Source organism: Neomonachus schauinslandi, chromosome 15 (genome assembly GCF_002201575.2).
Source record: "Neomonachus schauinslandi chromosome 15, ASM220157v2, whole genome shotgun sequence".
NCBI lineage: Eukaryota > Metazoa > Chordata > Mammalia > Carnivora > Phocidae > Neomonachus > Neomonachus schauinslandi.
This window is the reverse complement of record NC_058417.1, coordinates 14,858,074-14,878,330: the sequence shown is the minus strand read 5'-3', so window position 1 is coordinate 14,878,330 and position 20,257 is coordinate 14,858,074. Positions and strand designations below refer to the sequence as shown.

Sequence of the window (20,257 nt, the reverse complement as noted above, 5' to 3'; positions counted from 1 at the left end):
CTGCCCCACAGCACAAAGGCAGCGGCAAACAGTCAACAGCAGGCACAGCTGTGTTCCAGTAGAACTCTGGTTACTGGGGCGCCGGGGGGCTCAGGCGGTGAAGCGTCTGCTTCCGGCTCAGGTCATGATCTCGGGATCCTGGGATCGAGTCCTGCGTCCGGCTCCCTGCTCGGCGGGGGGGCTGCTTCTCCCTCTGCCTTTGCCCCCCCCCCCCCGCTTGTGCTCTCTCTTTCTCAAATAAATGGATAAAATCTTTGAAAAAGACAAAAAAATACAAAAAACGAAACTTTGTTCACAATCCGCATCTTCCCGCAACTGCGGCGGCAGCAGGTGTGAGCCCTGGAAGCCGAGTGGGGTAGAAGGGCTGTGCGGGGAGCAAGGATCACCCGCGAGGACAGACCTCTCAGGCTCTATCGGCGGTGACCGCCGGGCTGAGTGCAGACACAGTCGTCCGCCGAGCGGCCTCCCAACAGCCACGAGCCCTAGCTCACCAACGGGCCCCTTGCAACCGCGTACCGGTACCAAAAATGGAAAATTCCACACATTCCCATACCTCCTCACTCCCCACCCGAGCCACAGCCCCCCAGCACTGCCTCCTGGCAGACAGTCTCTCCCTCGCTGTCCTGCCCAGCTGCTTCCTTGTATTCAATAAACTTCTGTGTCCTTCGTGCTGCCTGGGGTGAATTCTTCCACTGCCAGCACCCCTGGCCTCCACCCGCTCGGGTCGCCCCACACCTACCAGTGGTCTGGTTTTGGCCTGGGGGCAGCAGTTTGCTAACCCCTGCTCTAGACCCAAGAAGGGAGACCTTAGGAGACAAGCCACCAGCCTCCCTTAAACAGATCTCTGCTAACCCAACCCTTGAGGCTAACGATCAAATGGTTTTCTTGCCTGGTCACTGTGTATCCTGTGTACCTTTGACTCCCAGTGGGACAGCGAGGAGCTAATAGGAATGCTCCTGCTGCAGTACTTTTGACCTTCACACAGACCTATTAGAGGTTGATGAAAGCAACAGACACTTGCGCAGAAAAATGCACCTGCACACACACAGTTTGCTTGCATACAATCTCAAGGGAAGTACAGCCTTCCTTAAGCTTAGTCATGATCACCCAGAGGCCTAAAAACCCTAGGGTAAGATCCCTTGCTCAGTCAGAAAGAGAGTTAACTTTTTTACATATATGAAAGAGCTCTTATAAAACACTTAAAAAAAAAAAAAGATAAACAACCCTGGAGAAAAAACTGACAAATCGCACAAAGAAACAAGTCACAGAATACAAATGACCACAAAAAAGAGGTAGAAAGATGCTCTGTCTCACAAACAATTAAAGAAAAATTTTCTTAAAATCATGGTATACAGGGATGCCTGGGTGGCTCAGTCAGTTAAGTGTCTGCCTTCGGCTCAGGTCATGATCTCAGGGTCCTGGGATTGAGCCCCACATCGGGCTCCCTGCTCTGCGGGGAGTCTGCTTCTCCCTCTTCCTCTGCCTGCCTCTCTGCCTACTTGCACTCTCTCTCTCTGTCAAATAAATAAATAAAATCTTTTTTAAAAATGTTAAAAAATCATGGTATATCATTTTCACCAGATTGGGTAATATTTAAAAGACTAATAACAGGGTCTGGGGAAGGGGTGTGGAGAAAGGGCCACTCTCATCCATGCTGGTACGATAGTATCAGGATGGAACCTATGGGGAAGGCCAGCAATCCCACTTCCAAGAATTTATTTTACAGAAAGGTATATACAGGGGTGTGTTCCCTCTAGCATCATCATAAATCAGAAAGACTGGAAACCAACCCAAGTGTCCATGAGGAGGAAACTCGTTAAATAAATTATGGTACATCTATATTACAGAATAACATAAAACTGTTTCATAACGGGGTAGAGCTCTAGAGTTTAAAATAATAAGGTAGATTTCTAAGTACCGGCAGAAAAACATGTGAAAGAAGTAAGTGAAAAAGGCAAGCTGTAACAGCCTTTTTTCAAAAAAGAATAACATTGGTATATGCAGATTTTTTTTAATACTGAAGAGATATATTCTAAACTGATGAAGGTGTGCTTATAGAATTTTACAGTCTATACTTTATATTCCTAAAATATTGACTTCTTAAAATAAAAACATTTTTGTTTATAATCATAAAAAAAAATCCAGAAAACAAATCCTCATAGGCCTGCTAGCCTCCCCTAAATGTTCCTTGATAACAACTATAAGCTCATTTTAAAGGCTTTCTTTCTTTTCTCTCTCTTTTTTTTTTAAAAGTAGTCTCTATACCCAACGTGGGGCTTGAACTCAACCAGGAGATCAAGAGTCACAAGCGAGCGGGGGGAGGGGCAGAGAGAGAGGAAGACAGACAGACTCTAGGCTGAGTGTGGAGCCCCGACATGGGGCTCGATCCCAGGATCCCAGGACCGTGAGATCATGACCTGAGCCAAAATCAAGAGTTGGACGCTCAACAGACTGAGCCACCCAGGTGCCCCCCACACCCAAAGGCTTTCTTTAAGGTGGTTCATGGTGTGGTGGTTTTTACCCATTTGTCTTGTGCTTTATTACAATAAAGCATCCTTCTGCATCTCAGAGCATAAACTCCTGACATTCAAGACCCATCTCTTTTTTATCCCAAAATTCAGAACTACCACAACATAGGCACAGCATGACTAAAATAATGGGGATGATGCCAGGTTTTTAATTTTCATTTTGATGAAAGCATTTTCACGCTGTCAAAGAACAAACAGAACCATGACTTTTGTTTCACAAAATTTACACAACTTAGTACTTTGGATAGTTCTAAAATATTTCTTAAAGTTTCGACATCTGTTTTCCCCTGGGAATTTGGGGGGGGGGGGATACAGCTGTTTAAAAAAGAAATCTAGGGGCGCCTGGGTGGCTCAGTGGGTTAAGCGTCTACCTTCGGCTCAGGTCACGATCTCAGGGTCCTGGGGTCAAGCCCCACATCAGGCTCCCTGCTCCGCGAGAAGCCTGCTTCTCCCTCTCCCACTCCCCCTGCTTGTGTTCCCTCTCTCGCTATGTCTCTCTCTGTCAAATAAATAAATAAAATCTTTAAAAAAACATAAAAATAAAAATAAATATAAAAAAGAAATCTACCTGGTTAAAAAAACAGAAGCAAAAATGCACAAAAGAGTACCAAGTCAATCTTCCTCAAATCACAGAGGACAAGGCAGCCAGAGTTCCCAGATTTGTGCGTGTCAGTCACACCCGTTGTCACCCATACCTGCGTGTCACCTACAGCCCAAGCATACCACATACACAGCCCCGGCTGTGCCTTTCTCCCCTAACACAGACTTCTCTGAACTCTCCATTTCCATGGGCTTCCACCAGACAGTCACCCCTTCCCACCGGGACAAAGTTAACAAGGCAAAGCATAGGAAGGGGGGAAAAGAAGAGGCACTGGCCCTGGCCGCAGGCTCCTAGCCTGCAGGCAGGGGGTCACGCAGACGCCAGCACCTCTTCAAGCTCCTTCCGAGAAGACCAGCAGCCCCAGGGCTCCCTCAAAGCCAAGCAAGAGCCCCTCAACAGCAGGACTCCTGACTCATTAGTGGAAGAGACCGGAGCGCCCTGCAAATGGCGATGGCGGGTACTGTGTCATAAAAACCTTCTCACAGGGAAACTGAGGCAAGCCAGACAGAAATCTCTCTGAAGAAGTATTCTCACTTCTTTCCCACTGGCCAGTTCTGAAGGGCCAGCCTGCAGAGAGTTCCCTTCTTCCTCCTAGGGGAGACATTTTTGGCCTTCTTTGACTTCCTTTCTTCCAACAACCTCTCTCACCTCACAAAGAAGCACGTTCTGTGGTATTCTGCTGCTATAGATAAGGGGGCACTCAAGCATCCCAAGAAAACATCTCCCACCCCAGGGTGGCTCTCTGTATGCTGGCATTTAGAAAACCAAGAAGAGAGGCAGCCATGTATGCCCCTGAGTTTTTCATTCCATTCTGGACAAAGGCAACAGTTCGGGGTGGGGAGATTCCAAGGGAGGGTTGTTTTTAGGTTGCACTGTTAGCCAGAGCTGCCGTGGAAAATGAGAGAAAAGAACGTGGGTGGCAGCCTTTTTCTCTCGGCTCCTGTCTTCTCTGGGCACACAGGTAGTGAGCTGGCTTCCTCAGCACCTAAGGCAAGGTCAGCAGGCAAGGGATAGGCCTGCTCTGAGAGCCATGCTTGGCTGCCTTCAGACCTACCTACAGGACCTCCCCAGCCCAGGAGGCCATGACTGGCTTTGCTTCCAGGCCACTTCATCCCCAGCAGCCCTCTCCTGCTTAGGAGGTCCAGGCATAGGTAGGCAGATGGAAGGCAAGGAAACTGAAGCCAACAAAAGCTGCCTCAAACTCACAGAGTGATGACTGAACGAGAGATCTTTAAAAAATCAATACTTACTGTTAATGAGGTGAAAGTCATGCACATCCCACCAAAGCCATTCAGAGCCAGGGAAACGAAGATGAGCACAGAGAGAGCTGTAAGGAAACAGAGAGCTCATAATCGGGGAACCACAGCTGAGCTTCAGGGAGGCGAGGGCCTGGCCCAGTGCCTCGCAGGGAGCAAGCGGAATGGATGACAAGCCATCTGGGGTTAGTGACGGACACCTGGGGAGCTGCAACAGCCTCTTCCTCACCAAGCCCCTCTAGCCTATTTTACAGAGCTTGGGCTCCTGCAAACGGTGTATCCCCACCCCTCTTTGTCCACTAACCTTAGCAGCACGCCAGAGGCCTAAAGAAGCTGCTTCACTGAAACCAAAAATACAGGTGCTCAAAAATTAGTGGGTGAGCCCAGCTAAGATTTTGGTGTTTGTTCTGAAAGTCCTTGAAGCAACAGCTCCACTGAACAGGCTTGGATACCAGTTGGATTCTAAGCCTTTTTTTTTTTTTTTTAATTTTTTTAAAGATTTTATTTATTTATTTGACACAGAGAGAGAGAGCACGCGCACAAGCAGGCGAAGCAGCAGGCAGAGGGAGAGGGAGAAGCCGGCTCCCCGCTGAGCAGGGAGCCCGATGCAGGGCTTGATCCCAGGATCACAACCCGAGCCAAAGGCAGACGCTTAACGACTGAACCACCCAGGCGCTCCCCCACTTTTTTTTTTAAAGTAGGCTCCACGCCCAGCATGCTCTTCCAACTGCACCAGCCAGGCGCTCCAGCTTCTAAGCCATCTTTACAGTGCTGGCCTGGGCTGCCTCAGGGGACTCAGCTCCCAACTTACGCACAGACCCCTCAGCTGGCCTGGTTCTTAGAACTCATCTCAGCTTAGCCATCAGCTTGGCCATTGGGGACCGGCCTGGCTTGGTGCTGGGATGGGACTACCATACACCCGAGGAGCTTCTCTCAGACGTCAGTCTGGAGTGACTGCTGGCTTACCAAGCCACCCATTTAAGACAAGTAACTGGGTGAAGGCTAACAGGCATGCCCTCTAACTTGAGCAGTGAGCACCAGGCCTGGCACGGCTTTCTAGAGCAGGTGGGCCTGGGAGCACCTCTGGGCACTCTCTCCCCAGCCCCTAACAAAAAGGTAGAGGAAAAGCATACTCACAGTTTGGGTTACTCGCTCCATATGCAATCAGCAAGCAGGAGACAGCAAAGCAGGCACTAAAAACAAGCAGAAATAGTACATTATTTAGTATTATTGTTCTGGTTAACAGTATTCTTTGGAAGTATTTACTATCGGTCAGAGGCCTTCAGAAAATTCACATACATTCTCTCATTTAACAATTCTAAGGAGTATAATTGGCTCCGTTTTATTGATGATGAAAGTAAAAAAAACAAAGAAAAAAAAGACACACTCTCAAAAGTCTCCTAGCTAGCAGGTGTCTAAGCTAGAATTCAAGGCCCAAAGGCAGATCTGGTAAACACCACACTGCACCGTCTCCTCCTATCCTCAGACTGGAGAGGCCACGGCTCTGAAGCGAGAGGGCACGATCCTTTCCCCAGGTTCCTACGCCCTCTCTGCCGGGCGAGTGACAGAACCCCACTGGGCACGAGGGAGATGAGTGGCAGCTTTGGAATCCTCTCTGCTTAGCTCCATCCTGAGGACAAAGGCCTCTTAAGCTCCAAAGAATGAATGAGACTCCTCCTCCACCCGCTCCCTTCACGGTCACAGGTCTCACCCATGGCAAACCACTGCCCTGCGGATGATCATTCCCAGGGGGACTGGTTTGGGGAGGACCGTGGCCTGAGAGGACCAGCTGCCTGGTGGACGGACTCCGAGTGTGGCAGACTGGAGCTTTATAGACCAGGGACACGTACCTCGGGAGGTGCGCAGGATGATTCACTGGAGTGCTGTGAGTAGCAGAAGCAGCAGCACTTCTATTTTATCATTTTTAATCTTAGCCACTTTAACTGACCTTATTTTTGTACATGCGTCATAAAGCACATAGAACATTAAGAATGGCATATGTGTATGTGACTGATAATTCCATGCTTATAATGGAGGTACGTGTTCAAAACCTTTTTTTCCGAGGGAGGTATAAGGTCAAAAAGACTGTGGAAACCAGTGTTCTTAACGGCAAGCAGCTGCAAGCCTGCCCAGGCGGGCCTGGGGCCCTGAGCCTGTTTTATACAGCACTGGCACACGGCAGGGGTCCCAGTCCTACTAAGCTGGTGGCAGAATGGACAGGAAGCCCGCTCTGGGTTCTGAGCATTTAGGGAGCTCCACAGTGCACCTGATCGCAGGAACCAGGATTCCCGACTGGGGATCTCAGCCCAGGGGTGCCACCTGCCCACCCCCAACCCCTGCACTGACCTGCCCAGTAGCCTGAGCTTCCTTGGGCCATATTTGTCCATGACGATGCCCAGAGGCAGGGTGATGGCACTGAGCAGGAAGGAGCCTACGGTGAAGGCCAAGTTTAGCATCTCATCCTGGGCCTTGCAGGTGAGCCAACCATTCATCCAGCTTATCTCCTCGTGCTCCTGCTGCGGCTCCGCTGTGCCCCCCACTGTGCCGTTGGTGACAATCTCTGTGTGTGAACAGGGAGGGAAACTTGATCACAGGGTGGAGGCAGGGATTCCCAAAGATCAGAGGGGCAGATGCACATTCAGACCCCACTGGAAATGGCAGGGCTGGCTCTGGCTACTGCAAGCGGGCTCGGCTGTCCACTTGGCCCCTTGGAGCGATAATGCAGAGGCTTTTATCTTTTGTGGAGGTCGCAAACCCTCTGGAGAATCCAATAAAGGAAGCTATGCTCCTCCTCCTCAGAAAACGCACACAAAGGCTTGCCCACGGTTTCAGGGGTCTCCTGTGTCCCTTGAAGCACGCCTGAGCCCCGGGTTGGGATTCCCGTTCTAGAGCAACCTACACCGGAGAAGCGTAGGCCTCAGGACCCAGCCTAGGCTGTGGGGCCACAGGCCAGCCCAAACCTTCTCAGCAGCTCTGTCCGTGGAAACAGACAGCAGCCAGTCTGTCAGGGCTCGATCCTAGACCACCCGGGAGGGACAAGCTGCCGGTGTCCCTGCAGTGCCCGGGTCCTCCTCGGTCAACCAAGGGGAAGAGTGAGAGGGCCTCCTGCCCTACTAGGTACTGGAAACTTCTCAAGCATATAAGCCATCTGCTACCTCCCCCTGGTATTTTCACAGCATCAAGCACCCCAGACGCTGTGCCACTGAACCCCTTGGAGAAGTTTTTATAAGACAGTCCCAAGTCATTAGCTTTCACTTGTTGAGGTCCACCTTTCTTACTTTCCCTGCTGGGGTCAAGTGTTGCTGTCCCCTGTGGCCACACGTGTGCTGCCTGCAATCTCGGCTCTAATCGCCCCTCCAAAGTCCACCCAGCACCGAGACAACGAGAAATAGGGGGGACGAAGTGCTGCAGCAGCCGCGGGCGGGAGGGTGGAGCCCAGGCCGGAAGGCGGCAGAGGAAGCCTCTCCTTCTCCCCGCACTGCTAGTTAGAGATGCTGACTAATCCTGCCAGAGACCAGCAGCCTCTGATTAGATGCGAGGTCACACTGGGAGAGTCAAGGAAACACCTTTCTCCCGATAACTGCCCGCCTCCCGATTGCGGCCCTCTGGCGCCAGGGCTGTAAAGCTGAGGTCTGCAAAGGCCTGCCCAGGCCTCCCAGGGCTGCCCCAAGGTCATGGAAAAAGATGCACTGAGGGTGAATCATGTTATATGCCAACCTCTAACTAACAAGCCCTGCTGGGGGCACATCGACTGAGGGTGAGGTGCCAGAACCTGGCCTCTGGGTTTCAATTTTGGTTCCTCTACTTCCTACTTGTATAACCTTGGAAAAAGGACTTACTCTCACTCTATCTCGGTTTCTTTATCTGTAAAATGGCACAATATAATAGTTGTATCTACCTCCTAGAGTCAGGTGGAAGATACATGAGGAAATCCGGACAACATTCTAGAGCTCACATGGACATAGAAAGTGCTCAATAAACAACAGCTACACATTGCTATTATTATCATCACTATTATGGGAGGCTTGGGATGGTGTAACTGGCTGGCGGCAGAGCTGGACAAAGGAACTGGGGGCAGGGTTCCACAACCCTGTGTGTGCAGCAGGACTTTGTGTCTCGTCTCCCACTGGGCTGGGGGCCCATGTCCCCAGCCCCTCGCCCAGGTCCTGGTGTACAGCAGGTGTTTACTGAATGAATGAAAACGATGAAGTCATGGAATCAGATCATGATGGCCAAAAGGATGCAGAGAAAAGAAAGGAAATAGGATGTATGGAACCAAGGTGAAGATAGAGGGGATTTAAGGAGATAAAAGGCACAAGGTCAACCTCCCGAAACCACAGAAACAAAACCTAACGAGCCACAAGCCAGATTCTCTCCCCACCCCCAATCCCTGCCACTTTGTTTCCTAAAAGAGGCCCCACTCTGCTGACAGCCAGAACACATGACCAACGGGACCATCTGAGTCCATGAGCACCCCGGTCAGAACCCCCACACACGCTGCTCATCCCCGGCGGGGTAGCTTCTGCAAAGGCGGAGCCGCCCCTCAAGCTGGCTCTGGTTTCAGGTGACGGCTGGCGGCCAGCAGCAACAGGAACTGGACGTGAAGTGGGAAGACAGGGTCTCCACACCACAACGGCCGTTTCCAGGTTGGTGTGCAGATACGAGCAAAGCAGAGCAGGTGTCAGAGTGGAAGGCTGGAAAAGGCACCTTGGGGTCCAGGATCATTGGCTTGTGAACCCTGACTGTGGCCACACAGGGTCTGGAGCCTGTGACTGCACTAAAGAACACAAAAGGACTCAGGGCTTGGGGCGTTCTGGGGTCTGCGGCTGCAAGTGGGGAGCCAGAGCAGGGCAGGTAACAAACAGATGGAGCCAGGCAGCACTGTTTCTGAGTAGAGGCCCCAGGGTGCCCGCCCCTGGTTTCCCCAGAGCTGGACCCCTAAATCCAAGACTGTACTCGCCACAAGAGAGAAGATAAATCCCAAGGCAATGTACTCAAGGCAGTCCCTCTGACTTGCCATAACTGGGGATAGTGGTGGAAACATCTTGAACTGTTTAGAGATAACTAGACGAGGGCACTCATGAGGAGAGGCAGGAATGGAGGAAAGGGTATCTGTCCCCCGTCTTCTTTTTTAAGATTTTATTTATTTATTTGACAGAGAGAGACAGAGTGAGAGAGGGAACACAAGCAGGGGGAGGGGAGAGGGAGAAGCAGGCTTCCCGCGGAGCAGGGAGCCCCATGTGGGGCTCTATCCCAGGACCCTGGGATCATGACCCGAGCCGAAGGCAGATGCTCAACCGACTTAGCCACCCGGGCGCCCTGTCCCCCATCTTTCATCCTGGAGCCACTACACATAGGAACAGGGACTTATATACACTTTGGGCCACCAGTTCTCTCTCTCTCTCTTTTTTGAAGATTTTATTTAGGGGAGCCTGTGCGGCTCAGTCGGTTAAGCGTCTGTCTTCGGCTCGGGTCATGATCCCAGGACCCTAGGTTCATGACCTGAGTCGAATGAAGACAGACGTTCAACCGACTGAGCCACCCAGGCATCTCCAGCTTTCTCTCTTTAAAATCCCTGCCAACTGGACTGCCTGACCCCTGCACGCCTGCCTCTAGGCAGTGATGTCCAGCAACAGATAAGCCTGGGGTAGGGAGTCTCAGTGGCCTCTCTTGTCTGCCCATGAAGCAATGCAAGAGAGTCCCTTGCTCCTAGAGGAGACTAAATCTTTGATGAGCCCAGCTTTGTTGGCAGTAAACAGCCCACATGAATAATCACAGATCCGGCAGATGCCCAAACACAGCCACACCCAGGCTGCTCCTCCCTCTCTGCTCCCACCTGGGCCACTGTGGGCCAGGAGAGACACAAACAAATAAGCACCAAAGAAGTGTCAAGCCCCAGGGTGCCCCTCTGCTCCCAGCCTAGAGCACAGGCCTGCCCCAGCCCAGCCTGTTCTGCACCTCACCTGCACCTGTTTATCAAACAGATGCCTCTCCGTGGGTGGCCAGAGTGGCCTGGCCCAGCCCGGCTGGGAAGGTGAACCAAGAGGACAGGCAAGGAATTGGTGTGGCCAGAGTGTGCCGAATTGCTGTGAGGCTGCTGAGGGGCCGAGAAGAGAGAACAATGCCTGCACTGTTCAGGCCTCCTCGCAGAAGACTCACACACAATCTGTACAGTGAAAGTAGGGGACAAAAGGGGGTCCTATGACCCCACTCGGGCTCCCCTGGCATCCCTGGGTCAAAGAGGAGTTTCCTCCCACCCCAGAGAAACAAAGGGAATGGGGAGCTGAACAACCGGCTGCATATGCTTAAAGGAGAAAGGGGCACTGGGCTGGAGGCTCCTCCAAACTCCTGAGCAGCCCCCTTCTCTGACTGCTTACTGAGCCCCACCCACCCACCCACCCAGGATGCAGGCCCCTGGACCTCCCTGCCAATGGTCCCTGCCCCAGGATCTCCTGTCTCGTTCCCAAATCCTTAGTCTATCCGGCAACAGGAAGCAGTATCTCGGTCCAACAGGGGGATGTAGGTGAGAGGTCAGCCTCAGAAGCAGAGCAAACAAAAGGCAGGACACAGACAGTCAGCGGGCCATCCTGGGTAGGCCGGAGCCTAGCCCCGAGCTGTGGCCACACACTGCCTCTGTGTGTCGGCCACTTATTCAGTGGTATTCGTTCCGTGTCACTTAGTGCTCTCTCACCCCCACCCACACTCCACACCAGCACACCAAGAGCTTTGGAGCGGCCACGTCGCTTGCCCGATGTCTCATAGATAGCACATCATGGAGAAGCCGGACTTGAATCCAGGCTGCTGGGCTTCAAAGTTCCTGCTTTTAACCGTTAGGCTGTGCTGATGCTGGACTACCTGGGTTAGAGGCTTTCAGAGAGAATATGCAGAAGGAACGGAGACACACAAGGCTGTCACCATGTCAGGGACAGCACCAGGTGGCCCTTAATGACCCCCAGTGTGAATGGGACTGCCCCCAAGATCCTCCCTGAAAGTCAACCCAAGCTGGACAGAACCTTAATGCAACACCACGAAGGCAGGTGGGGCCAGCGGATGTGGGAGAGGGAAAGTGGGTCATGAAATGGGAAGAAGAAAGGCAGGGTTGGTAGGAAAGGCTGAGGGCGCCAGCTCCTTTCTCTGACATGTTGCGAGGCTGTGGGCACCAGCCTTCAGACCTTCTTACCCCATTGCTACAGAATGTTGTTTTTTTTTTTTTTTTAAATCCAAAAAAAACCCGGGGGGGGGGGGGGGGAGTAGGGCTAGTGGAAACAGTCACATTCACAGCAATACAAGTAAAAGGGTGGGTTTTCAAAAGCTCTCAAAAGCCAGCAGCCTTTGCATGAAGAGGAGACCATTAAAAGAGGGCCTCCAGGGCGCCTGGGTGGCTCAGTCGGTTAAGCAACCGCCTTCAGCTCAGGTCATGATCCCAGAGTGCTGGGATCGAGCCCCACATCGGGCTCCCTGCTCCGCGGGAAGTCTGCTTCTCCCTCTCCCACTCCCCCTGCTTGTATTCCCTCTCTCACTGTGTCTCTCTGTCGAATAAATAAACAAAATCTTAAAAAAAAGAGGGCCTCCAAGCAGCAGGGAATGTCTCCTGTCCACATCTGCAGCCTCGGCCCATGTGCGGGGGACCAGGCCTAGCTCTGCTTCCCTGCCTGACCACAGCCCTCTGCCCCCTCGGGGCCCAGGGGACCAGCTTCCTGCAGTGTTTCGTGAGGGGTAAGGCTCGCCTGCCAGCACACGCAGAGAGACTGCAGTGGTCAAGAGCAGAGCACTCAGGTCAGCCTTGGTGTCCACGGATGAGCCGGACTGTGACTTCCTCAGGCAGAGGCCACGACTCCCACCCGCACCCCATGCCCAGTGTGTGGCAAGACCTCAACAACTCCTAAGAGTCTAATAGGTGAATCTGATCGTCACCCTCCTCTGCTTCTGTCACTTCTTCCTGCCTTGAGAATAAAATCCAACTTCCCCAAGGGGCCTCCTAGGCCCTGTGGGCCCTGGCCCCCTCCCACCTCTTCTTGCCCCCTCCTCTCCCGACTCACCTCTCTTGCCCTCCACGCTTCTGCCTAAACATCAGAGAGGCCCTCCCACCCAAGTTGAACCAGATCCCCACTGCTCTCGCTGGAGTCCGGACCACCACTTGGGAAGTATATGGTCTGTGTGTTTGATGCTGGTGGACTACAGACTCCCTGAGGGCCAGGACTGCACCCCGAGCACAATACCTCAATAAATGCTTACTAGACATGTAGGTTAGATGAAGAGGAGATTAACAGCCCCCTGACCTGACCTTGTCCAAGCAGGCCATCAGATGACAGAGAAAATGAAGAAAGAGGTCAAGAGTGGGTAGGTATGGCGGTCATCCAGAGGCCAAAAGGACACAGTTCTGGGAAAGCCCCGTACTTCCTAGGCTGGGAAGCCAGTCAGCCTCCTATCCACACCAGGGGGGGCTGGGGAGGCAGAGCCCAAATGCGGGGCACGGGTCCTTATCAATCTCATGTGGTGGGCCAGGCAGAAAGAGCTGAGAGGCAGCAGAGAAACAGGTTCTTTCCTTCTCCCACCTCACCACGCTGGAACCCAACACCGTGTCCAGGGCCAGATTCTGGCTGGAGTCCCAAGAATGAGTTCTGAGAACCTTTCAACAGGCTTAGGCAAATTTTCTTGAGAGAACAACTCAAAGCAAAGGTCCTACAAGCAACAAAAAGCTGACGAATTTGCATCTCAAGCAGCTGCAAACCAGTCAGCTTTTCACAAGTCTAATATGATAAATTCCATAAACGGCCCAACTGCTTCTCTGCCAGTCAGCCATCCACCAAGCTTGAAAATATTAGACCTGAGCAGAAACCTTGACCCTAAATCCTCCAAGCACTCCCAGTGAGGCAAGGCATGGAGGAGACTCCTGGCTCCAAAAGGCAACAGGCTACTTGGACTCCAAGAAGCAAGGAGCAAGGAGGCCAGAGAGATAAGCTATGTGGAATCAGCAGGGCTGTCCATCCAGGATGCTGGGTCAGCAGGTTTGCCAGGTAGTCAGAAAAAACAAAATCAAAGGCAGGGGCAAAGGCACGGGATAAGAAGTTGATGTTCAACCTCCACCCTGACCCTTCACCTTCACTTTGGTTTATAGGAGGGACGGGTCAAGCTTCTCACGGGCTTCAGCACCAGCTCAGCACTGTGTCGCCACAATCTCAGCAACTCCTCCCCCTTTAGACGGCAGAAGAAGCCAAGGCTGAGGCAGGAATGAAGTGACCAGCCCCGGTGCTGCCAAGACCATAAAATAAATTAAATCAGTGGACAATCTCAGGAAAAAAACCTAGAATCTGACCTTGTACAGTAGGTCCCTCCCCACCCCCCAAATCAACCACAACAGTCCCTCAGTCTGGACGAGACGCTGAAAGTTTCATCTGGGGATGATGCTGTTTCTCTCTGTTTTTAAAACCCTCGGTGCAGCCTGAATGAATCCATCAAAGAGGGAGGCAGGAAGGGTCATGATCTAAAACAGAGGAGAGAGGGAGGGAGAGGAGGAGCCAAACACTCCGAACTGCTCCTTCCAGAGAGTCATTAATCTGCTAACATCTCCTGGGCAAAGCAGAAAGCTTGTTCAAGGAACAAGGTCTGAGTGACTCTCCCATCTCCCAAGATTTCTTGCTGATGTGCGGAAAGGTCTGCCAAGAACCCTTAGGCTATTAGGAAATATTTCTGAGTAGCTAAAGGCTAAAGGTTATAAATGATATACTCTCTGCCCTCTCCCAGGTGACCTCTGCATCCCCTCCGTTTCTCCTGCCCTTAACCTGTCCAGCAAAGCTTCCCTAGAGACTGAAACACTCAGAAATCTCCTGGGACTATCAGGAACGGGAAACAAGGACTCTACATGGGGTTACAGGCAGCATGAGCTGGTCCAATGCTTTCTCTTCCCCCCAGTTTAGAATGCTAAGAGGAAAAGGCATGCCAGTGGTGTGATTCAGAGGGTCAAACTTGGGATATCTCCCTCTAAGGGGACTCACGCAGGGGCTGGCTGACAAAGGCACTGGGAAGAGACATTACAGAGTTCAACTATTAGGTAGCCACTGCTGGGGACAGCAGAGGGCAGAAGGAAACATTTCTTATCAAGGTTACCTAGGAAGGGGGTAGGAGGGTAGAGGTGGGGAGCCACTTGGGTCCCACTGTTTGGCTGAATCTACTGATCTACAGCAATTAGGATCCTCGGACGGGGTCAGGGGGGTGTGAAGGTAGGAGTGGGGATTAGATTCCTTATAAACAAGCATCCTCAGCCTGTATTCAGCAACACCAATGGTGTGGCAAAGACAGAGGACAGAACCAGTGTTATTTCCCTAAATACCCGCCTTGCCTCCCTCCACGATGGCGTGCAGATAGAAGGCCACTGGGATGTTCTCACAGTCTGTGGGAGGAAATGTCCTTTGGAAAATCATAAAGCAGCAAAAATAGACAAGAAATTGTAGCTGACATGCCCTTAAGAGACTCCATAATGGCCTGACTAAAACACATCTAGATTCCAGATGAATCTTCAGTGGGGTGGAGGCCAAGCCACTTCCTCTCTCTTTCTGCACCCCAGCCACTGAGTCAGGAGTTCCTCTTTCTCACAGTCAGGGAGCCACATATTTAGTGTAAGACAAGTGATGTGCTACGCACTGGAAGGAGAGGAGTCCTGCAATGTTCCTTAGGCGGCGGGAAGAACACCCTGGACTTGGGGGATTCTGGCTCTACCGCAGTCAGCTGTGTGGCCTTGGGCAAGCCAGAAGATCGGTCTGCGCCTCAGTTTCTTCATCCACAAAACAGAGGCAATGACACGTACCCGGCAGAGCTGGCTGAGGATCAAATGGGGCTTCTGCTCAAGGGGAGGTGCTGCGCAGCGAGGGGGGATCGCTGGCCGGGTTTTCAGGGCTGTCTCGCCCTCTCCCAAAGCTCCCACTCCGGGAACCACCCCGAGCCCGAGCCCGAGCCGCCCGTCTCACCTGGCTCAGTACACAGGTACGAGTAAAAGCCCTCCGACTTGAGCATGATGAGCAGCGAGCCCCAGCCCAGGAGGACTGCCGAGAAGAGGAGGTTTTCCAACACGGCTGTGCAGGCCATCCACCAGCGGCGCCGATGGGCAGTGGCCAGGGTGGGCGCCATGGCGCGGCGCGGAGGCCCGGCTCCGGCTTCGGCTCCGGGCTCGGCAGCCACCTGCACACAGACCTCGGCGTCAGCGCCCGGCCCTGCCCAGCCCGTGCGGCCAACCCGGGCCGCTGCCGCAGCGCGCGGCGCTTGTCACCCCTCCGCGGCCCAGGCGGTAGGTGCGCGCGGCGAAGGAAGCCCCAGCCCGGCCCGGGTCCTGGGCCCGCCTGTCCGCGGCAGGCTCGCGCGTCTGCCCTCAGCTACGGGACAGCGGCCCCGGCCCGGCAGGGAGACCTCTCCCTCGGCTGGTTCCGAGGTAACCCGAGGCATGGAGACAGGAGGGACTAAGGCAGGCTCAGGGACGTGGAATTAAACCTGGCTCTCCGCAGCTTTGACATAGCTTGGAGACTGGCAGGAGAGGCACCTTAGGTCCGGATACCTGGGCAGGGCCATACCTGGGGGCTGCCACTCCCTGGGACCCTGACAGGCGCCCTCCCGCCCGCACTCCAGACCCTTCCTCAGAGCTGGTTCCTTCAACCACAAGATCAGCGCACGGCGTCCAGAACGGCCCGCCCCCGGCCCGCTCATTGGCCTGACGGCTAGAAACTGCGGCGCCATTGGCCGCCGTCTAGGTCGCTAGGCGCTGCGGCCACGCGAACCCCGCACGGAGAGGCGAAGCCGGTTCAAACCGGCGGCGCGAGCCACCTGCGCGACCCCCCTCCCGGGCTGTTTTCTCGGCATTTAGTCTGTTCCCATGGAAGCGGACCCCCGTCCCTCCATCTCCTAGCAGTCTCTTCTGTTCGTCATCTCTTTCCTGGCGGCTCATCGGTCACACGTCTTCTCTCTATGCCCCTATTCGTGCGCCTTCTGTCCCCCTAGCACCTTTGCCCAGGACCCAGGTCCCCAAGATCCAGCTCACCCGGCTCCTACCAGCGTGTATCGGGCCCGGCCGGCGCCTTTTCTGCCTCCTTTTATTCCAGCGCTTTTATTCCAACCCGAGATGAAAACACTGACGCGCGCTGATTGGCTGAGTGAGGGCTGGAAACAGGCATTGACCAATCAGCAGCCGCCCGCCCGCCCGGCGGCGAGCAGAAGCCGGTTCCGGCCGGACTTGGAGACAAACAAGAGAGCTGGGGCGAGGGGGGTGGGGGGGCAGGGGCAGCGGCGCGTCGTGCCTCTCCTCTCCCGCCTTCAGCTGGAGTCACAGCCGGGCTGGGAATCCCCGGGGGCATTGCCCCAACGTCTCTCCAGAGCCTTACTCAGAAGCCCCACCTGGGTCAAGTTCCTCCGGTCGATGTTCCGGTACCCTCCGGACTGCGTGCCTGTCTCCTTCTGACACCCAGCTGGGCTCTTGTGCTCCATTCTCCTCCGGCCCGCTTAAGTAGTCCCCAGCTTCCCCTCTGATCTGGGCACCACGTCCCGATGCTCTGGCTGCGTGTGGGTCGTTCCGCTCCCGCCGCCTCGGTTGCTTCTCCCACGCAACGCTGCCATCCCCGGCTGCCTCGGGCTTTGTGTTCTGATTCCTCGCTCACCTGCCCCCAGTGTCCTCCATCCAGGCGCTGTCTGCACATCCCGGATCCCCGGACGCTCTCCAGGCGTGGTGTGCCTCTTCCCTGCTCTCCTGATTCACGGACCCCTCTCCTGGGTGCCATTTGCCCGGTCCCTGGAAGATGGCCTTTGGGGATCCCTAGATGGAAGTTTCGGACTTGTCTGTACCCTAGGACGGTCTGCTCCCATCCAGACTGCCTCCCCTTCCTGCTGTCCTTGGTCCCCTTGGGGATCTCTACGCAAAGTTGACCATTCCATCTCCACTGACTTGCACCACTTCCACCCTCTTACGTCCCATTCCTGGACGTCAACGTCAAGGGCCCTCTCTACTTGGTGACGCGGCGGGCAGCGCCTCTGGGAGAGCGCGTGGAGTCGGGAGGGCTCCGGACTTCCAATCTGATCAAAGAGATGCTCCTGCCCCCAGAGAGCTAGGGCAGGGGGATGGAGCCCGGGCACTGGGGAGGTTCGGCAGCCCAGATGCGTGTCCCCGATCAGAGCCGCTAGCCGGATCTCAGAAGACCCTCGGTCTACCCCAGATTCAGCTAGGTCTCCCTGGCACGCTCTGGGAGCTAACTTATTCCAGGACCCTGGGAGCCTCAGCAGCCTCCTGTTTCACGTCCCCGCATCCAAGTGCGCCCCCTGCCGCCGTGAACCCACCGCTGGCAACCTTGCTTACACCACGCCAGGCTCTGTGGGCTTGGGGGATCCTGGCTGGTTACCTATCCGGTTACCCACCCCGCAGAATCTCACGCACTCACTGGGACTGCCACTTGATAAGCTTCAGTCCTTCCTTCCCTCCTTACGGCCACCTGCCTGAGGAACGTTTCCAGGCAGCTGTTCCATACACATCTCTGAACTGTTTCAAACACACCTCTAAAATAATTCACTTTCGGAGAACCTGGGTGGCTCAGTTGGTTAAGCCTCCAACTCTTGGTTTCAGCTCTGGTTGTGATCTCATCGGTCATACGGTTTCGGCTCTGGTTGTGATCTCATGGGTCATAGGATCGAACCCCACCTCTGGCTCCCTGCTCAGTGGGGAGTCAACTTGAGATTTTCTCTCTCTGCCCCTCCTCCCACAGGCTCTCGTGCTCTCTCTCTCTCTCAAATAAATAATCTTTTAAAAAATAACATAATTCACTTTCTACCCCCAAAACTGTCCCTCTCATTCTTTCTCAGATAATAGCACCACTACCTACTGAAGTTTGATACCGTGAACCATCTTTTCAACAAATATTTGAAATTTGTTTTAAATTCTCCCTCTATCATTCTCCCTCTCCTTCACCCCACCCCCATCCCACCAATACAGCCATATCTCCTAAAATGTTTATCTAATTTGCCCATCTGTGTCCCTAGGACTGCAACTGCTGTTCATCCAGCCTCCAATCTCAGCCCTTCAGATACATTTCTTCACCCAACTCCATCCCAGTGAGCTGTCGGAAAGGTAAATCTGACCTTAGTAAATCTGACCTCCGCTCAATTCTTCTCTACCATTTGTCCTGTAGGATAAAGTTCAAGTTCTCCTGCCTAACCCACACAATCCCTACCAGTCTTTTCCTCCACCTAGAGGCTGGTTGACTGGCCAGAAGTTAGATGCTCCAATCACATGGAATTGCTTGTGGTGCCTGCAGGTGCCTTACTCTCACCTCTGGCCTTCAAACATAGACCCTTCTTGGACAGCACCTCCTTCAGGAAGCCTTCCCTAACCACTCCCCAAAATATTCTTTACTATCTTAGTCCACTGATTGCACTGTTTTATGATTATCTGTTCCTCTATTTGTCCCTCCCTTTTCCCACTGACTATGAACAAATATTTGGGGGCAAGAACTATGTCTTACTCAACTTTGTCTACCAGCCCTTAACACAGAAGCACAAAACAGATGCACAATATTGGGCTTGTTGAGTGAAAACATGAACAAATGAAAAGGGGTGGAAGTATCAGCTTCTTGGGACAAAGGATTCAAAGCTGGGAGAACGATGGTGATGAGAATAGGTAAATACCCTTTATGGAGAACTAAAAATTTCCTAGGTGCTTTATGTAGTTTGTGTCATTTAATCCCTACAATAACTCTGGGAGATGGCCAGGATCTCCATTCCAAAGTCCCCAGATGAAAAAACGGAGGTTTTAAATACCATTTCAAAGTCACAAGTATTATCAGAACTGAGATTTGAATCCATGGCTATTTGAATGAAATTCTGGGTTTCTTTTTTCAGTCTTTTTGTCAAGGGTGTTAAAGCCCCAACACCAGCACTGCTGGCAAATCATAAAGAAATAAAACCACTAAAGTACCAGAAGAAAATGCAGATGATTATTTCACTAATTTTAGGGTAGAGAAGGCCTTTCCACTAAGCATGACGTGAAACTCAGAAGTCAAGGGGTGGCTGGGTGGCTCAATCGGTTAAGCATCTGCCTTTGGCTCAAGTCATGTTGCCAGGGTCCTGGGATCGAGCCCTGCTTCGGGCTCCCTGCTCAGCTCAGTGGGGAGTCCAGGGTTCCCTCTCCTTCTGCTGCTCCCCCTGCTGGTGCTCTCTCATTCTCTCTCTTTCAAATAAATAATCTTAAAAAAAAAAAAACAACTCAGAAGTCAAACAGAAAAAGACTGTCTAAAGGGGACCCACCCTAAGGGGAAACCATCCTTAAAAGGATTTTACACCACTCTGGAAGGAGCCCTCCTCCCTTTCCCTTGTGACAAAAACCTGATTGGATGACAGGCACCGGGACGGTCAATCAGATCAAAACAGCCCGCCAACAAGCCCCCAAAAACCCCTAGACTTAAAAACTTGGGTGGCAACCCTCTCCGGTCCCCTCCCTCCTCAGGAGCTTTGTCCTACACTTTGCTGTCGCTCAATAAACCTTGCCTTGCTGCCCACCAAAAAAAAAAAAAAAAAGGCTGTCTAAATTTAAAAATTTTAATTTCTATACAGAGAAAAGAAAGAAACTACAAACAGCATTAAATGACCAATCACAAATGGGGCAAAGAATTAATATCCTTGATATACATAGGCACTTATAAATCAATGATGAAAAGGTGAACACCTCAGTTGAAAATTGGGGAAAGAATATAATCAGATAACTCATAGGAAAAAAACACAAATAATTATTAAAGATACAAAAAGAAGCTCAAACTTAGAATAATCATAGAAATTCACATTTTAATGATATAATTTTTGATGGTTAAAAAACAAAAGCAAAAAAAACCCCTTTTATCTGTACAAAGATT

At 52.5% G+C, this 20,257-nt stretch overlaps 1 protein-coding gene across 5 annotated transcripts in view; it reads right to left on the bottom strand.

Moving 5' to 3' along the window:
- Positions 1-16,447, bottom strand: part of SLC43A2 (solute carrier family 43 member 2) — a 38,960-nt gene extending 22,513 nt beyond the window's left edge. For 3 of the 5 annotated variants that reach the window (XM_044921898.1, XM_044921897.1, XM_021704558.1), the window contains exons 1-5: positions 16,422-16,439; positions 15,350-15,560; positions 6,732-6,945; positions 5,523-5,578; positions 4,380-4,456 (exon numbers count right to left, since the gene is read on the bottom strand). In XM_044921898.1, the coding sequence (XP_044777833.1) occupies positions 4,380-4,456; positions 5,523-5,578; positions 6,732-6,945; positions 15,350-15,509 (507 nt within the window). In that variant the 5' untranslated portion in view covers positions 15,510-15,560; positions 16,422-16,439. Of the gene's footprint in view, positions 1-4,379; positions 4,457-5,522; positions 5,579-6,731; positions 6,946-15,349; positions 15,561-15,946; positions 16,020-16,410 lie in introns of those variants that run through there. The other 2 variants (XM_021704559.1, XM_021704560.1) reach the window with 2 other exon arrangements.
- Between the last annotated feature and the right edge of the window lie 3,810 nt (positions 16,448-20,257).